The sequence below is a fragment of the Cynoglossus semilaevis genome, chromosome 18 (assembly GCF_000523025.1).
Source record: "Cynoglossus semilaevis isolate Cse_v1.0 chromosome 18, Cse_v1.0, whole genome shotgun sequence".
NCBI classification, from domain to species: domain Eukaryota; kingdom Metazoa; phylum Chordata; class Actinopteri; order Pleuronectiformes; family Cynoglossidae; genus Cynoglossus; species Cynoglossus semilaevis.
This window is the reverse complement of record NC_024324.1, coordinates 2,857,419-2,875,380: the sequence shown is the minus strand read 5'-3', so window position 1 is coordinate 2,875,380 and position 17,962 is coordinate 2,857,419. Positions and strand designations below refer to the sequence as shown.

The following is a 17,962-nucleotide window of genomic DNA, read 5'->3' as shown; positions in this document are numbered from 1 at the left end:
TTATTACGCTACACGGTAGTTATTATCTCTAAATGACGGTTTAATGTTTCATTTTGACGAGAGTTAAACATCCTGTCAAATCTGGCAACAACAAAGTGGGCGGAAACTTTTTACTTGATTTATCTGTTTTCAGACCATTTCTCCTTTCATTTCTCTAAGTAATGCATACCAAACACGACATTATGGCTATTTTAAACTTGTAATATTTATTTATAACCTAATGTATACTTTTTTACTGTCGAATTTGGTGCTTGCGACACAGAAATCGACTTTTGCTGCTTGTTAGCTCATGTAGCTTGTCATGTTAGCATACCGTCAGTTTTTGACAACAACAAATAACGTCTGTCACGTTTATATCGATTATTTCAAAGACTGTGAACAACGCCCGAGACGGTATTGAGGAAATTTAAAGTCCAAGATGTCTATGAAGTGCGGGGACTCTGCGTTTACAGGCAGCTACGATGTTGGTTCGTTTCCCAAAAGTTTTGGTTACGGGGCGGAGGAGGGAGACATGGAGGAGAACTGTGCTCCTCCTGACAAACCCAGGATTCTGCTGATGGGACTCAGACGCAGCGGGAAGTCCTCTATACAAAAGGTAGGAAAACAGAAAAAAAAAAAAATTATATCAAAATATTATGAATAATTCTTCTAAAAATATATATGTTTAGGGTTAAAATAATAATAAATTTACCAATTCATGTTGTAGGTTATAATGTCGTGGAATATTTTTTTTTCTAGGTTGTTTTCCATAAAATGTCGCCCAACGAGACCTTGTTCCTGGAGAGCACCAACAAAATCTACAAGGATGACATCTCCAGCAGCTCCTTCGTCAACTTCCAGATCTGGGACTTTCCTGGACAGGTGGATTTCTTCGACCCCACGTTTGACAGCGAGATGATCTTCAAGGGAACCGGAGCTCTGATCTTTGTCATTGACGCCCAGGTAGAAATCAGGAAGTTTTGTTTGTAAAACACTTCCTGCGGAGAGTCCGCTTCACTTCCTGTGTCTTCTGTTGCCAGGACGACTACGTGGAGGCTCTCGGTCGGTTACACCTGACGGTGTCCAGAGCCTACAAAGTCAACCCCGACATCAACTTTGAGGTTTTTATCCATAAAGTAGACGGACTGTCTGACGACCACAAAATAGAAACGCAGAGAGACATCCACCAGAGGGCGAACGATGACCTGGCTGATGCCAACCTGGAGAAGGTTCATCTCAGGTGAGTCTTTTTAACAGCTAAGAAAATAACTTTTTAAGTTTGAGGATATGTTGCCTCAACTCTGCAGCTTCCTCTTCCTTTTTTCCTCCTCAGCTTCTACCTGACCAGCATCTACGACCACTCCATATTTGAGGCCTTCAGTAAAGTCGTCCAGAAGCTGATTCCTCAGTTACCCACATTGGAAAACCTTCTGAACATTTTTATATCGGTTGGTCATAATGTCTCTCCCACTGATGTAAACTCTTAATTTTGATTTGTTTGTTTTATGACAGTTTTTTTTCTGTTTCTCGTTCAGCATTCTGGGATTGAGAAAGCCTTCCTGTTCGACGTGGTCAGTAAGATCTACATCGCCACCGACAGCTCACCCGTGGACATGCAATCGTACGAAATCTGCTGCGACATGATTGACGTGGTCATCGACGTCTCCTGCATTTACGGGTGAGAAAGACTCGTGGTCAAAGATGAAGCAGACATGACTCAGCGACTTCCTTTGGCTAATTATTCAGATTTTCAACTGTGTGTGTGTCAGACTGGTGGAGGACGGCAGCGGCTGTGCTTATGACAAGGAGTCTCTGGCCATCATCAAACTCAACAACACGACAGTTCTGTATCTGAAGGAGGTCACCAAGTTCCTGGCTCTGGTCTGCATCCTCAGAGAGGAGAGCTTCGAGAGGAAAGGTAAGTGTCCTGACCCAGACGAGTCAGGATGGTACATGTAGTGATATCACACAAGGGTGAGTCAAACGGGGGAGAGAGAGAGAGAGGTGACAAGTGTGGTCTACTAAGACTCTAAATGTTGGAGGTGTGGTTTTGGTTCTGAAGGTCCAGTGTTCAGACTGACCTCTGATCCTTCCTCAGGTCTGATCGAGTACAACTTCCACTGCTTCAGAAAAGCCATCCACGAGGTGTTTGAAGTCGGCAACTCAGTCCACAGCGCCCACTGGAGGTCGGCCGACTCGCCCAGCGGCAGCCTGAGTGGATTAAATTACGCCTCCCTGAACGGAAACAACATTTAAAGAGGAGAAAAAAAGGAAAGAAAAAAGAAGAAAAGTGTTACACTTGATGGTTTGGGTTTGAATGAAGTGCAGCTGAGGTCATGATGTAAAGGCACTTGTTTTTGAGCCCTGCAGATGTTGCCTCTGTGTGAACGGACTCAGGAAACAGCTGAAGAACTGGAGACAGAACAAAATGAAAAACAAAAAACGATGCAACAGTCTGGACCGACAAATGAGCCCCTGAGAAGAAGAAGAAGAAAAAGAAGAAGAAAGAAAGAAAGAATGATCTTTTATTCTGTGCACAGAACAGCATGAATTCAGTGAAACAGATTATTTAATATATATATATACAGTATATATATCTATATTTTTTAACAACAGCATGTGTGGCTTCAACACTTTGCTGTCACGATAATGAAAGCTCAAAGTTGACACTACAACCACTACATCTCTTTAGCTCTCCTCCGTAGCATCTAACTGCTAACATTTGACACTTTGTTTCTTTAGCTTCTTTTAACGACACTTCACGCTTCTGTTTGTTATTGTTTTTATGCTGTGAATCCTGACTGTTACAAATCATTTAGAGTTTTATTTTTATTGTGTGCTAAATACTTGATCAATAAAACAACAGTATATTTGGTATTTATTGAGTCCCTGCTGTGACCTTAAATCCAGAAGGTTCTGGGGTCGTGAACCGAAGGAATTGCAAAAAATGTGAGTTAACTTCGTTAGAAAATCCTAGTCTTGCTACAGTTTGTTTATATATAATCGATAAATTCCCCATATAATAATGAAAACATTCACAATAAACCGAAAAAGGTCATTTGATATCCCGGTTTCGACAGTTTACTATTAGTAGTGCATTACTTCGAACAGTAGAGGGCAGCATTTCATCGTGTTACATTTAGCGTATCAAGGCGCGGTGATGCTGGAACAGTAAATCCAACTTTCTCAGTCTTTTTTAATCAAATCCTGCACAAAGAGCCAACAGGTTATTACCAGCTCCTGTAAACAAAGTGAAAATCACCACTTTGGACGTGAAAATTCTTTATTACATCATTCTCCTGTAGTCCACGGCCCACTGTAATGGATGATGGCAGGACGGAGCCGCAACTGAAACCTCTAATCGTCCCCAGAAGCTGCTGCTCCACCGCTGTGGAAAATAGAGCTCAATGAGCAGGAAAATGATCTCTCTGTCTGTCTTTTCTTCTTCTTTTTTACCTTCACTATCCGGCAGTCTGCCTCCAACCACAGAGGGAGAAGAAGAGTTAAGACCATTAGGAACATTCATGAGTTCTACACAGACAGAGGTATGCAATTAATAATATGTAAGTAGTCGAAACAATAAAGCTAAAGTTAGCCCACAATTAGCCCCATGTCATTAATAAATTTGAGGTAAGCCCACAATTAGCCATAAGTAATTGATTAACAACATTAAAGTTAGCCCCTGAATTATCCAAACCTTTTAATATTATCCTTGAATTAGCCAATTGTCAATAGCTTGAAGCTAGTTCAGGACTAGCCAAGATTCAACCATAAAGCTAATCGTTAGCCCTAAAGTTGACATTCGGGGCCGAATACAAGGCAAATAAATGATTTAAAATGATAAGAAAAACTAACAGGAAAACAAAATAATGTAAAAATATCACTAAATAAAATCAAATGTATTTTAAATAACTAAATGTAACTGAGCTGTATCTTTTTATTATTTATATTATAATTGTGTGAAGAAAAACTGCAGTTTCTGAGTGTGTGTCATTACATCAATACAACACGACATACATCAGTGTGTGTGTGTGTGTGTGTGTGATTTAACACACGGACTGGTGACTTTTCCACTCAGACCCTGGTTTCTTTCCACCGTCTCACATTTTCCACTTTTCCTCACAGATAAACGACACCGTGGTTTCTGTTACATCAGCAGCAGCAAAACCTCCAGCTGTGGCTCCACTGTAGCAGGTATTTAACATATTCACCGCTGTCCAACACACACACACACACACACTTTACCTTATTCAGCCTGAAGGTGAGGGAGAGATGGGAGGAGGAGAGGAGGCGGTGTTAGAGAGAGAGGGAGGAGAGAGAGAGGGAGAGAGAGGTTGGTTTTAGCAGTGCAGTCTGCAGGGTCACAGTCAGTGAAGAGTTGTTGTCTGGACTGGATTCCACACAGGCGTAATCATTTGTCATTACTCACAGCAGCAGCAGTGACAACAGCAGCATCAGATCCAGCTGAGATTCTCCTTCTCCAGAACCTTCTCCAGAACCTTCTCCAGAACCTTCTCCAGCTGCTATAGATAAAGCTCCACAGGTCAGTTTTCAATTTCCTGTCTCATAAACTGAACTTCCAGAGTTGGTTTAAAAACAAACAAACAAAAAAAATCTCAGGTCTGAGAATATAAATGAAAAAAGTGACTCATGTGTTTGTCTGCTCAGCGCCGCTCTAAGATTGCCTTCCTCTTTGTTTGAACATGTTGTTCTAATCAGCTGTTGGTCTGATCTGAGGTGTTTGAATGATTGGATTTCCTTTTCCACTGCGATGACTCTGCTCCTGTGTTTGTTCCTATTGTTTGGTTCTGGTCTCGCAGCCTTGTACGATGCCCTCTGGTGTTAGCAAAGTGGATTGGAGCAGACACTGGGGTAAAAAAGCTAAAAGTTGGACAAGAAATAGCTGGAAAAAAGTAGATGAAGTTAAGTGAATACATTAGAACTGTTGGAACACACACACACACACAGGATGCAGCAGAGGAAGATGTTCTTTCTGCAGCAGCAGAGTGGAGGAAACAGAGGATGTTGTTGATGTTGTGGACTGAAGCAGAGTCCAGTCCAGTCCAGGTCTTGGATGGGGTTTTGGGACCGAAACAGAGTCCAGTCCAGTCCAGGTCTTGGATCAATCTAGACCTGGACCGAGTCTAGACTTGTTCAGACTGGGTCCACCAGATTCAGCCTTAAATCTTGACTGGACTTTGTCCCGAGTCCAGACTCAGTCCAGATCCACACCTTAGTTTCTCTCTCTGGATTCACCGACTGTTTTCTAATGATGTCACGTCTGATGATTAACAGGACTCGAACCTCCCACCTTCTCATCTTGTCCTTGTTGTCTTCATTCTTTCCACCACCTTTGCTCTGTGGCTGAAAACATGTCATCATTTTCACTCCTTCTCCTCCCTGAAGAACGAACATCGACATCTGTTTGTTTCACCTTGAAAAGAATTCTGGACTTTTTATAGAAAATAGAGGGTGGAAGAAAGAAAAAAAAGCCGGCCTTTTTTCCCTCCTTCTTCCTCCTGTTCTGACCACAGTCACGTTCCTCTGGAGTGGTTCTGTTGGTGAAGGTCGAGTCTGGAGGAACCAGCACAGACCGGGAGGACGAGGGTTCTTTGTCTCCTGACTCGGTCCAACATCGCTGACTTTTTCCATTTCCTCTTTATTCGGAGCCAGCAGTCTGGAAAGACAGGAAGTGTCAATGGAATTCTGGAAAATAGTTTTACTGAACTTGTCGCATTCGACCACAAAAAGCAGTTTTGATGTCGTAGAATTAAGGTCTGAGCTGAAAGAGGTTTACATTTATTGATTATTTTATTTTATTTTTAAGATCTCGTCTGCTAGCCTCCTAATCTCAACTCAAGTTTTATCGATTTTCTTTTGCATATTTTTAGCTGTTTTTGTGTATTTTTGGGATTGGACTCAAGTACATTTGTACATAAACAAAATCCATTTTTTTTGGTAATGTAACAAAGAGCTCCACCCTGATAAAAACAGCTTTGGACCCAAAGTTAAATAAATCAGTGCTACCTGGGATTTACAATCAAACTCCAAGGATGGGAAATGAATTTTAAAGCAACTCTGAGTCTGAGTTCCTCCGTGTCCTTGATCCCCCCCGCCCCCAGGTTGGAAACCATTGTTTGGATGGTCTTTTTCAAGCTCCTTTTCTGAGTAAAAACAAAATCAGTAGAAGCAGCCGAGGTGAAGCTGCAGCTGCAGACGTCATTGTTTCCCAGAGTAAACAAACAGCCAGACTCAAAGCCAGTCTGCGATTAAAGCAGCGTCTCTGGTTATGTGCGATGATGTCGGAGGAAGAAGCTAATTTTAGTGAACGTGTGAAAAGATCAGTTTAAAAAAAACCCAGATAACTCATTTCTATATTTTCAGGTGTAAAATATGCAGCCAGAATCTGAAGACGTTTGAAAAAATATATATATAAGAAATAGACACAGTTAAAGTAATGTCCAGGAAGTAGATCTGAATTTCTTCCACCAGGGGGCGCCCAGGCAGATTGCAAGAAATACTTTTTCAAGACATATACTTATATTGGATTATTTGATTGTAGTCTTTGGTAAGTTGTACGCTAGCTTTAAAAGAAGCAACTAAGGTGGAGGCGGCCATCTTGTTTTATTTAAAAAATATCTTAAATTTAAAAAAAATCTTTTTACTGCTTTATTCGGCCTATCATAGGGTTAAAAAAAACTTGTCTGGTAAAAAAGCTGTCAATCAAACAACAGTGATTGTGGGCGGGGCTGCTCGCTGTCTTCTCCGCAGACTTAATCCCCGACAGGGCAGTACGTGTTAAATTACAGGATTAAAACTTGGCTTCATCCTAATGACAGATTAGCCGTCAGAGCTAATTAATGATGCCGTTGTATAAATTACCAACCCGCGGTTCAACAACACAATGTGACCCCTGGGTGACCTGAAACCCGCTGATGTCACAGTGCTGCCTCTTCAGCCTCTCAGGATTCTAACAGTCGACTCTTTAATCTAACACCGCCGTGACATGCAGTGTGTGTGTGTTTATTTTGGTTTCTCTTTGTGTTTGTGTGTGTGTGTGTGATTGTAATCAGAGGAAGCCACTCCACACTGAGCCTCTCTGTACGGGGACATGAAAGAGAGCGCAGCCTGCTGACGGTTTTATAAAGAGCAGTTTTGTGTTGATTTATTTTCCTGGTTTCCTGTTACAGTCGGTGACCTCACTGACGCTGTAGTGGAGCGACTGTACTGACGACGAGGCTGTGACAACGTCAATATTCTCTTTCACCTCTGAGGGCTGTGATAGGGTTTTTAGGAAACAGTTTCTGGGGGGAAGGAACCGATGACAAATACTGATACTGTACTGTGTAGAACTACCCTGAGTATCTTATTCAGTACTGACTTGATAAACACTCAGGTGGACCTCCTAAGTGCTGCACTCCCCCTGTTGAAGACCTCTGCTTTCATCACTCTCTATAATATATATATATTATTCCTATGGCAGTGAAGGCATCGCTGGCATCACTCACTGTCGTCCAGCCGTCACTGAAGGCGTGTTGTTGCTTTGGTTCCAAACTCTCTTATAAAAGTGGGAAACTGAAACACAGCAGTGACGTCAGCCTCTGAAAAACACAGGAGTCTGTGTTTTCTGACCTGTAAATTCACATTCTGTAGTCGGAACAGATTTAACACCTACCTTTGCCCCCCCGAGGGGGTGGGGGGGTTTATGATGTGTGACGGCGGCTTTTCATCATGGAAGAGTCTGGTTTGTAAACCTCTCTAACCAACACACACGTCCAAATTCCTCCAACGCGAAAATAAACACCAACACCCTGCAGAGCCCTGATATTTCCCAGAGTTCCTGGCTCTGGTCATAAGAAACTGTCAGGTCGTAGAGAAGTAAAACAACTGCCCCGAGCCACGGAGCCACTGAGCGACGTCAGACTGGAGACCTGCTCGGTAAACCATCCTGTGACCGTTTGGCTGCGACTACAAAGGCCTCCCTGACGAGTGCAGCAGATCAGTCCTTCAGTGGGACAGACGGAGGACATTAGCACTGAGTCCACTGCACACGGTAAATGAGGGATTTAAACGTCTTTGACAGCCGTGCTACTGGAACGAGCTGGTGCTTGAACCGGGGTCAGAACTTGGCACCAGCTCAGGTTACCGTGAATTTTATCATGGAGTGGAAATAAAATTCTTTGGATTTTATCATGGAGTGGAAATAATAAAAAAAAAACAGTAATAATGGCGCCTCCTGATACAAAAAAACAGTAATAATGGCGCCTCCTGTGGCAGCCTGTGTGGGTTGCAGTACCATTACTATGATCTCTCTGCACCGTTAGCAGAGTGAGTTAGCTGAACAGGTTCTCTTCATCTCTCCTGATAACAACAGCATCACTTCCACAGACCTTCTCTCTGCAGCTGTGTTTGTTTCCTCCATCAAATTTTTATATTGGTTTCCAACAGGAAAAGTTTATTTTTTTTAAAAAACAACAGCTGGAGACGACGGGAACACAGAGGTTCACAGATGCTGCGGCTCAGGAAGAGGAACGACAAGCATCAAATCAGGAAGACTGTGACCCGGGAAGGAAACCCATTGTTCTGCTGCTGCAGGCGAGGAAGGATGGGAATAGAACCCGGACACTTTTAGGACGTTTCAGAAAAAGGGAAGTCAGGGGTTTGATTCCCCCCGTCCAGACAGGAATCTGACGGAAAACAGACGTCGGAAGTGAAGATATTCTCAGCGGGGTCTGGTCCACTGCGTGTTGATGGTGACCCCCAGGATGCAGTGGTGTTATCTGCAGGGAGGAGATGTTTGGACGCCGACCTGGGTCATGGTTCAGTGTGGAGGAATAGCTGGAGGAGCGAGGAGGAGCAGCAGAGCTCCTGGTGTCGGCTGCAGGACGTGACTGTTTATATTTCATGTTTATCCGAAATCACTGCATCATCGGTTACAAGACGCTAAACGTTTGATAGCAGCCAGATGTGGGGAATGTAAACTGCCCCGTCCAAGGAGGCTCCTGAGCAGAACACGTCCAAATACTCGGAGGTCGTACACAGAGGGTGAAGCGTGGTACGGTACCTGCAGAACAGCAGCTCCTGGGTCAGAAGGAAACCATTAAACCACTAAAGTTGATGATTTTTTTTAGTTAAATTCTCCTGAAGCTCAGAGGACTTCCCAACAACCTGAACCCATAACGTCCTTCAAACAAGGAACATTTCAAAACCCACGTTTCTTCAGCTGCTGACCTTACCAACATGTCAAACCACAGCAGCCCAGAATAGAGACACCAAGAGGTTTTCGTCCAAAATGGCGTCTCAATTAATTAATTAATAATTAACGATATCCAATTTTTAATTTACAGCGTGTAATGTGCAAGTTTTATAAATAAAGTGCAACTTTTAACATTCAAATTGTGTCGTGGTGGTGCTCTTAAAGGGACAGTACTATTTTTGTTCAAATACGAGTCGAAAAACTTGAGGTGTGAGTTTGTGTATGTTTTATAAGACGGATAAAGGCATTCAAAAAGATATATTTCATATACTCGCTAATGGACCGGGATAAAGGTTTTTTTTTATGGTTTGATTGATTAATTGGTTCTTAAATTTAGTTAAATTGATTTAATTTTGTTTAATTTTGCTCAGCACTGGATGAATATCTTATGACTTATGTTTCAGACAGTAAGAAAAGAACACGTGTCTCAGAACCTGTTGACCTGCAGCACTGATTGTGTTTTATTTACTTCCACCTGAGGCCTGTGGTGTGTCGACTCCTATTGTTTGTGTGTGTGTTCACCTCCCTCACATCATTTCCTTTTGTCGTAACAATACAGCACATGATGCCAGATGGCCTTTGAATTACAATTATGTTCATAATAATAATAATAATAAGACTGTGATCATGATGTTGTTGTTGTCTGTCTGTGAGTCCAGGCTTGTTTCCACCTGTTCTTCTGCGGCTGCTTTGATTCTATTGTTAACATGTTTATGATTTAAAATCCTCTTTTTGTGGTTTATTTCCATTTCTTTTTTTCTTTTCCTGGTCATTTGTTTGACAGTTGTTTGCCTCTCAGCGTCCTTGTGTTTAATCTTTTGCTTTCAGAGACTTGGCAGATGATTATCTTGGGTCATTATCTCCTTATTGATTGATTAGTTCTTGTTAACGTCCATGGGACATCCATCTTTCCTCCCTCACTCACTTTAGTGACAGCGTAATGAGCTACAGCAGGGATTCAGATCAGGTCATGTCAACAGATGGTTATAAATGATGACGAATGGTGTTTTTTTTTTTTACCTCAGCTGTAGTATTTGGAGCATAACTGTCCAACCCTGCAATTTAAAGAGTACCTCTGATCCACCAGGACTGTTGAGAAAGTACTGAATCTGGCAACAGTTTTTGAACAATACCCAACTTTGATGTCTGATTACAGTAAACACAATGAAATGTGGTGTTTTTTGTTATTTTTCTATTAGACAGTATTAGTACTACAAAAGAAGTACACGAGATCAGAGTTGTATTGTCCTTCAAAAAGCCCTGGAGAGAGCGTCTGTGGGCGAGGCGTCTGTGTCACCTCATATTGTTCTGTTGCTCTCTGTCAACACTAGAGGGCCGCGGGGGGTTTCGTAGAAGAATGGGTGGGAGGGGCGGCAGACGCCGAGGCCGTTGGCGTGAAACTGGAAACGTTGGTTTTCTGTAGTGAATCAATGTAAACTGTGACATCATCTAGTCAGGTCTGAAATTTGGACCAGATGACGTCGTTTCACGGTGTAATTAAGTGACTTCCTTGTTAATGAAGAGATTGTGTTTTTATAACGAGGAACACATGGCTGAGGCTTTGATTTATTTACTTAAGGACTGGAGGATATTTCATAATGAGTACATCATGGTGATGACAGAAGCCATTAAAATCACCTGAGGTTTGAAATCAAAATTTCAAAGTTTGTTTCTAATATTCCACAATCTGACCTACATTGTGACACCTACCTTTAACATACCCCTGCATGAGTATGCTACTTTTTCCTGTCCATTTTCTCAGAGGTGTGGAACATCTTCACACAGATCCAGGATCTTTGTACCTGCTGTGTAAAAACCTCTTTGGTGCCGTTAAAATAAAATATTTCCTCTGTTTTTCTGTTTCCCCCCTCACCTGCTCTCTGGTCCTCTGGTCCACTCAGGAAAAGGTTGGTCCATGAGCGACCGCTTCGACTGCAGAAACTGTAACGAGTCCCTGTACGGACGCAAGTACATCCAGGTGGAGGAGAAACCTCACTGCATCCCCTGCTACGACCGCCTGTACGCCAACACCTGCCAGGAATGTAAGGAGATCATTGGCCACAACGCCAAGGTGAGAACAGAGCAGTGATGTGTTTGTCTGCTCACACCTCAACACCAGTGATTAATCAGATGAATTCATTGTAATTAGTCGTATTTAATCATGATTAATTGAGCTAAATGAACAATCTTCACATCGCAGACAACAGCTGTTAGTTTTTAGCTTGTTGGTCAGGAGATAAATATATATATAATCTTTAACACGGCGGTTCTGTACTGGTTTAGAGCTGAATTTCAGCCAGTGTTGTTTACTAAAACATGACGGCGGTGGACGAAGACGTCTGCTGACAGACTACTGCAGATTGGACAGGATTCTTTAGTCTGACGATTATAGTACAAAAATACTTTGACTGTGTAGGTTTGCTATTTTTACTCCCCCGACCTCCGCCCCTCCCACACCCACACCCTCCCCCCACCTCACCCCCTCCACTGTGTCACAGCAGCTGGTTTTCCTGTAAAAACATCAGAACATGAAAATGTGTCCGTAATCTCTCTTTATCTTCCCCAAACGCCTCAGTGAGTGAGAATGAACAACACTCACAGACGCCATGTGGCCTTCAGGGTCCTGTGAATTATAGACTCGGAGCGAGGGAGTGGCAGTAAATTACTCGCTGCCGCTTTTGGCTGTGGCCGCCCCGGCGCTTGTCCTTCGTCTTTCCTCATCCCTCGGATTTTCTCTTGGGTTTTTTTTTTTCTTTTTTTTTTTTCTTAATGGAAGTTCATTCCTCAAACAGGAGTTTTTCAGCCTCCGTTTGAACGAAGGCCATTCGTCTCAGCGCTGAATGGAAACATAAGCAGCTCTTAGAGAGAAGAATCACAAACCAGCCTTACTCCGACTTCTAGGAAAATATTGGACGGACTTTTTTTGGCCAGCGGAGGCAGCAGGGTGTCGTAGAAACGACAACGTGGAACATTTTGGGTTCAGCCCTCCCACTGTGTGCACATGTCCAGAACACTGAAGTGTTTTTGTGTGGGAAAGTGAGTGCTGTGGGTGACCGTGACCTCAGAGTGGACGGAGGACACAGAAGAAGAAGAAGATGATGATGATGATGATGAGTCATGCTGGGATCAGGGGTTTCCAGCATCAGTCTCACACTGAAATATCATGTTCATGACTTCAAACTTTTGATGGTGGGAGAGTGGTCAGTGCTCCTACCTTACAGCTTGGTCAGGGGTTTGATCCCAGCAGTAACTGATTCTTTTTCTATTTCATCTGTTTGTTCTGGGCTTTTCTTCAAGTAATTTAAATTGAAAAACATACAGGACTGGGTTATTTATTTACACTAGACTGACCACAGGTGTGAATGTTAGTGTGAATCTGGAGAACCAGTGATTTAGCTCCACCCTTCCCTCTCCTCTCCTGACCATGAACAAACAAACACCATGAGTTTTTATGTGATCGAACCCTGACCGTGGTTCCACTCTCTCTGATTTCCCTCTTCCAGGAACTGTTCTACGAGAACAGGCATTACCACGAGCACTGCTTCCGCTGTTTCCGCTGCGACCGCTCCCTGGCGGACGAGTCCTTCACCATCCAGGGCGACGCTCTGGGCCGCAGCGAGGGCTTCTGCAACGAGTTCTCCTCCAAGTGCGTGGCCTGTGACAAGACGGTGATGCCAGGTAACAGCAAGAGCAGGGGTTCTCAATCGCCGGGCTGGGAACCGGTTCTGAACCACACTGAAAGAGGCTAATGCTTGTTAGCTTTGTGCTAATTTCTGGTGACTTTTTGGTGCAGCATGTTTGGCTCGACGTCCTGTGATTTTTAAAAGGACGAATTTACACATACATTTTTTCCATCTTGTATTGTGAGACCTGTTTTCCGGCCTGTTGGCAGCAGCACAGTTCTGGTGGAGCTGGGTGTGACGGCTCTGAAGTGACAGACCAATCACGACCTCCAGCTCTGTGGTACAAACTCATCCCAGCAGAGCAGATTTTCCGGCTGCCGTGACGACACCGGTGCAGCAGCGTCGTCGCGTCCACGGTGTCAGATGACTGTGAATTGCCCCAGGGGCTTGTGGGTGCTGTGGGATTATTTTAACTGGCTGCTCTGAGCAGTGAGCGGTCGCTCCTCTCCAGTTCCTGCTCAGCCTGGAATGCCCTTTAAAGCTGCTTCCTCCTCCACCTCCTCCTTCACCTCCTCCTCCACTCCTTTTCTTAGGAGCGCAGCCAAGTTCAAGTTCAAAACACCCGTTGTTCTGCTCTCCTCAGTCCCGGTCCCAAAAGTTGTAAAAGAAAACCAGGGATTAAAAGATCTGACGTATCGTTTTCTTTCTTCGGCCTGACTGAGTTTCAGCAGTGAAGCCTGTGGTTTTTGTCCTTTACAGGAAAACGATTTCTTTGACTTGATATGAGCTGAAGTCACTGGACCGTGGACTTAAACACCGGTTCATTTTTCATTTCCTAAAACCCTCTCCTTGACTCTTTGTCCCCTTGTCTCCTTTCCTCCAGGATCCAGGATGTTGGAATACGGCGAGTCCACGTGGCACGAGGACTGCTTCGTCTGTCACGGCTGTGAGAAGCCCATCGGCGCCGAGGCGTTCATCCCGGACAAGAACAACTACTACTGCGTTCCCTGCTACGAGGGCAGGTTCGCTCCTCAGTGCAGCCACTGCAAAAAGGTGAAGTGAAACAAGCTCCATTTTGTTCACTAACCTGGTAGTAGCAATTTGGTAGTAGTAATTACTGAGATTGGCCACAAGAGGAGCTGTTTTACAGTTTTTAATTCAAGAAGCTGTTTTAGTTTTTAATTAAAGACAATTGGTGTACAATTTTTTTTTATTTTTTTTTTTTTAGGCTCTGACCAAGGGCGGCGTCACCTACAAGGACAAAGTGTGGCACAAAGAGTGTTTCTTCTGCTCAGGCTGTCAAACGTCTCTGGCCGGTCAGTCCTTCACCTCACAGGGAGAAAGTCCGTACTGTGTCAAATGCTTCAGCAGCCTCTACGCCAAGAAGTGCGCCGGCTGTAACACGGCCATCACAGGTCAGTGGACGCATTCCGTCCTGGACACGTCGTTGACAGATGAGTTCGCATACGAGCGACGATGTACGACTGTCAGTGTGGTGGAAGTCACAACATGTTTGTCCAAGCAACAGGGCTAACACAGGCTAACCTTTAGCTTCATGTGTACTAACTTAAAATTATTTTTTGTTAGATTTAGCTATGGTTTAGTTAATATTTAGCTAATTTTTTTGTTTACTTGTAGCCTTTGTTGCTTGTGTTAATACTTTAGCTACTTACATCTAGGCTAACTTTAAGTACACTTTGTAAATTTTAGCCTTTTAGCTTTTTTTGTGTGTGTTTTTAACCTATTAACCTTTAGCTACATTTTCAATCTCAGATTTCAATCTTTTAACCTATTAACCTTTGGCTACATTTTCAATCTCAGATTTCAATCTGTGGCTGATTTCTATCCTGGCGCTGGTTATTTATGTCTATCTGTTACCTTCACCTCATTACCTAAGTATTTACCAAGCTGGAAACTTAATTAACTTATCATAAACACATCAGCTCTTTCTCTCTGACTTTGCTGCTTGTTTTCACCGCAGGATTCTGATGTGATTGAGTCCAAAAACCTGAAAACAAATTTAGCAGAAACAGTTCTAGGTTTACGGTTCTACGGTTCCGGTGACTCACTGTTTTAATGCCAACTGCAGAGATCGTCTGGAATTCATTCATCATTTCCTGAGTGTTTGTGAGGCTGTTATTAAACTCCGTGTTAGGACATTCCTTCACCAGTCGTTCATACGCTGCACGTGTCTCTGTCTCAGGGTTCGGGGATGGAAAGTACGTCTCCTTCGAGGAGCGGCAGTGGCACCAGCCCTGCTTCAAGTGCTCCCGCTGCTCCGTGTCGCTGGTGGGCTCCGGCTTCTTCCCGGACCGTGACCTGATCCTGTGTACAGACTGCAACAGCGACGAGTGACTGAGCGTCGAACACTGACCGCTGAAGAGAGCAGCAGGAAAACTCCGGAACCTCGGCTGTTTGCACATGAACGCTGCCGTTGACTCCAGGCTCAGTATTCTCTCCTCCAATCACAGCTCAGCACCGTGAGACCTTTGAATAAAAAACCAAACACACACTCGTCACCGCCGTCTGAACGCTGATGTGTGTGTTTGTAAAGTTCCTCTTCTTTTCCCTCTTTTCTCACTGTTGTCATGTTGTGTCAAAACTTTGTAACTTTTTATTCACTTTCACTGTTGTACATGTGATAATAATAAAAAAAGTTAATGAAACCTAACCAGTCCAGTCGTTCATTTATGGAACTGAAAAAAAAGTGATGTTTTGTGGCTGTTATCACTGGGATTTGAACCGGCAACCCTTTCATCAGAACCCCCTCCTGATTTGAACTGGCAACCCTTTCATCAGAACCCCCTCCTCTGGCCTTGGCTTCTTTAACTATTTGGGTTGAACTTCTGGTCTAATTTGTTTTTTGTTCCTTGGCTTCTTTAACTATTTTGGTTGAACTTCTGGTCTAATTTGTTTTTATCTCTTGTCTAATTCTTTGGCGATGTTTTGGCTGCTGGGTCTTTAGCTTGTTGTTAATGATCGACTGTTATCTTTTTGGCTGTTCCTCGACTGTTTTTTTTTTTTTTTTTTTTTTTGCTTGGTGTAAACTGTACAACATTTTGTTGTAGAGTTTAAAGCTCTGTTGTTTCTTCCTCTCGCCTCACGTCGACCTCCGTCCACCGACACCCTCCCAGGGTCGGCTGGAGGCTGCGGCTCCGACCGGTCGACACCACGCTGACTCAGACACAAGTCACACTTAGAAATGTTCAACATCTCCGGCGACGTAATGAGATCTGGCCAGAAACTCCTACAACAATACATTCCACACATTTGTCCGCAGGCTGTGAGGGATGAGTCGTATCAGTGTGTGTGTGTGTGTGTGTGTGTGTTACCCTGCCGCACAACAAATCATCGCCTCATTTCCTGTTGCTCTCTGGAAATCAGCAGTAAATAATTGACCGAGGCAAAGATTAAATTAACAAATTTGTTGTCGACCAACAGCAGGAACCTGGAGACTGGATTAGTGACTCAGCAGGATGAAATCACCCTTTAATGACGGACTGTCCAGGATCTGGCAGCTGGACCAGACCCTGTCCACCCTGAAAAACTCCTCAGTCCTCGGGGTTCTTCAACCCGGCTCTGGGGGGAATCTGCATCAACTGAAACCCGACCCCGGCCCAGAGTGGGTCTTATTTTTGTGTTTATTTGTTGTAACAATGCTCTGCTTCATGCCTCATGTTGAGCCACGCTGAAGTTGTTCAGATTCTGGCAACGACTTCACAACATGTGGCCTCGTTCTGGGCTCTCTGACCATGTGGTGCTGTTTCCATAATTAAGACTAATAACGGGGCAGTGTTGTATCTATAGAAATACATACATATATATTTAGATATATATTTGGATATATATTTATATATATTTCTGTGTATATAGAAATGTATATAAATAGTATTAGCATGTATGTGAATAAATATATACAAAAATATACATATATTTATATATATTTCTGTGTATATAGAAATGTATATAAATAGTATTAGTATGTATGTGAATAAATATATATTTATATACATACATATGTATTTGTGTATATAAATATATACAAATATATATATACACACAAATATACGTACATATATATACAGTACATGCACATAAAATGCAAAGAACAGATGTATTTTGAGGAAAGCTAAGAGAATATATTGGTGCGTAAGAAGCTTCTCAGGTTGCGTACTACGCGAGTGTGTGTTGGTCGTGAGAAATTGCCCCCATCACTCAAACCGTACGACGGGGCAAATCCAGCGGAGACCAAACTGTGTCCAGCTGTTCACGGCGCAAACGTAAATCTGTGATGTCACAGCGAGCAGTCATGTGACTGAGGACAGCAGGGAATGATGAGGCGTGTGTGCGTGTCTCCTCCTGTGTCAGTCACATGGTCTGATGACTTCACTGCTTCGACCACAGTGAAACCAGATGCTTAGAAACAAACGGCTGTTGTTTCTGTAACAAACATTAAAAAATGAAATATCATTTGATGTCAATCAAACTTCTAAACCTTTGCTGAAATGATAAACAAAGCATCGGAGCGGAGCTGTCCCTGGATGACTGCTGTGGATTTACACAGACGTTATTATGAGTTACATGTGATTTTTAACTCAGTATTTCCTGTTAGTCCTTGATGCAGCCGTGACTCTTGGTGAAGTGGAGGTGGGTCAGCGCCCACCATGTTGAAACAACCTCGTGTTGCTCCAACTTCAAGGCCTCCGAGGAACGTTTCCAACATCTGGTTGAACCAAGTCAGTAAAGTACATGAGTCGTTCTGAGTGGCGTGGAGGCGGAGCCTAAGTTCTGCTGTACCCAATGAAATGAGCACTTACTGACTCAACATGAAATCTTCAATATTCACTGACGACCTTCACCTTGGTCCTTCATCCTCCTCCTCCTCCTCTTCATCCTCTTCATCCTCCTGGGACCAAACATCTCTGCCCTCCATCTAACATCCCCTCAGACGGGGTCAAGCATATTCCAGGCAGAGTCATGGGAACAGCTCAAACAAATAACATCACCACACGGACACGGGCCCCCCCCCCTCCTCCCCCCCCCCGCCCCCCCTCCCTCTCCCACTCCCCTCTTTATTTTTCATCTGGAGCTGATCTGGGAGATC

The 17,962-nt window shown here is 43.5% G+C and overlaps 2 protein-coding genes across 2 annotated transcripts; both read left to right on the top strand.

Moving 5' to 3' along the window:
- The first annotated feature begins 52 nt into the window (after window positions 1-52).
- Window positions 53-4,523, top strand: rragcb (Ras-related GTP binding Cb). The gene is made up of 9 exons (XM_008331143.3): window positions 53-595; window positions 739-942; window positions 1,020-1,219; window positions 1,313-1,427; window positions 1,515-1,657; window positions 1,749-1,897; window positions 2,078-3,524; window positions 4,105-4,173; window positions 4,411-4,523. Exons 1-7 carry the CDS (start codon window positions 419-421, stop codon window positions 2,233-2,235), a joined length of 1,146 nt encoding a protein of 381 aa, XP_008329365.1. The 5' UTR covers window positions 53-418; the 3' UTR covers window positions 2,236-3,524; window positions 4,105-4,173; window positions 4,411-4,523.
- Window positions 4,524-11,129: 6,606 nt separating this feature from the next.
- fhl3b (four and a half LIM domains 3b) lies at window positions 11,130-15,524 on the top strand. The gene is made up of 5 exons (XM_008331145.3): window positions 11,130-11,306; window positions 12,739-12,913; window positions 13,742-13,911; window positions 14,087-14,273; window positions 15,062-15,524. The coding sequence occupies exons 1-5, from the start codon at window positions 11,151-11,153 to the stop codon at window positions 15,211-15,213; spliced, it is 840 nt and encodes a 279-aa protein (XP_008329367.1). The 5' UTR covers window positions 11,130-11,150; the 3' UTR covers window positions 15,214-15,524.
- Window positions 15,525-17,962: the final 2,438 nt, after the last annotated feature.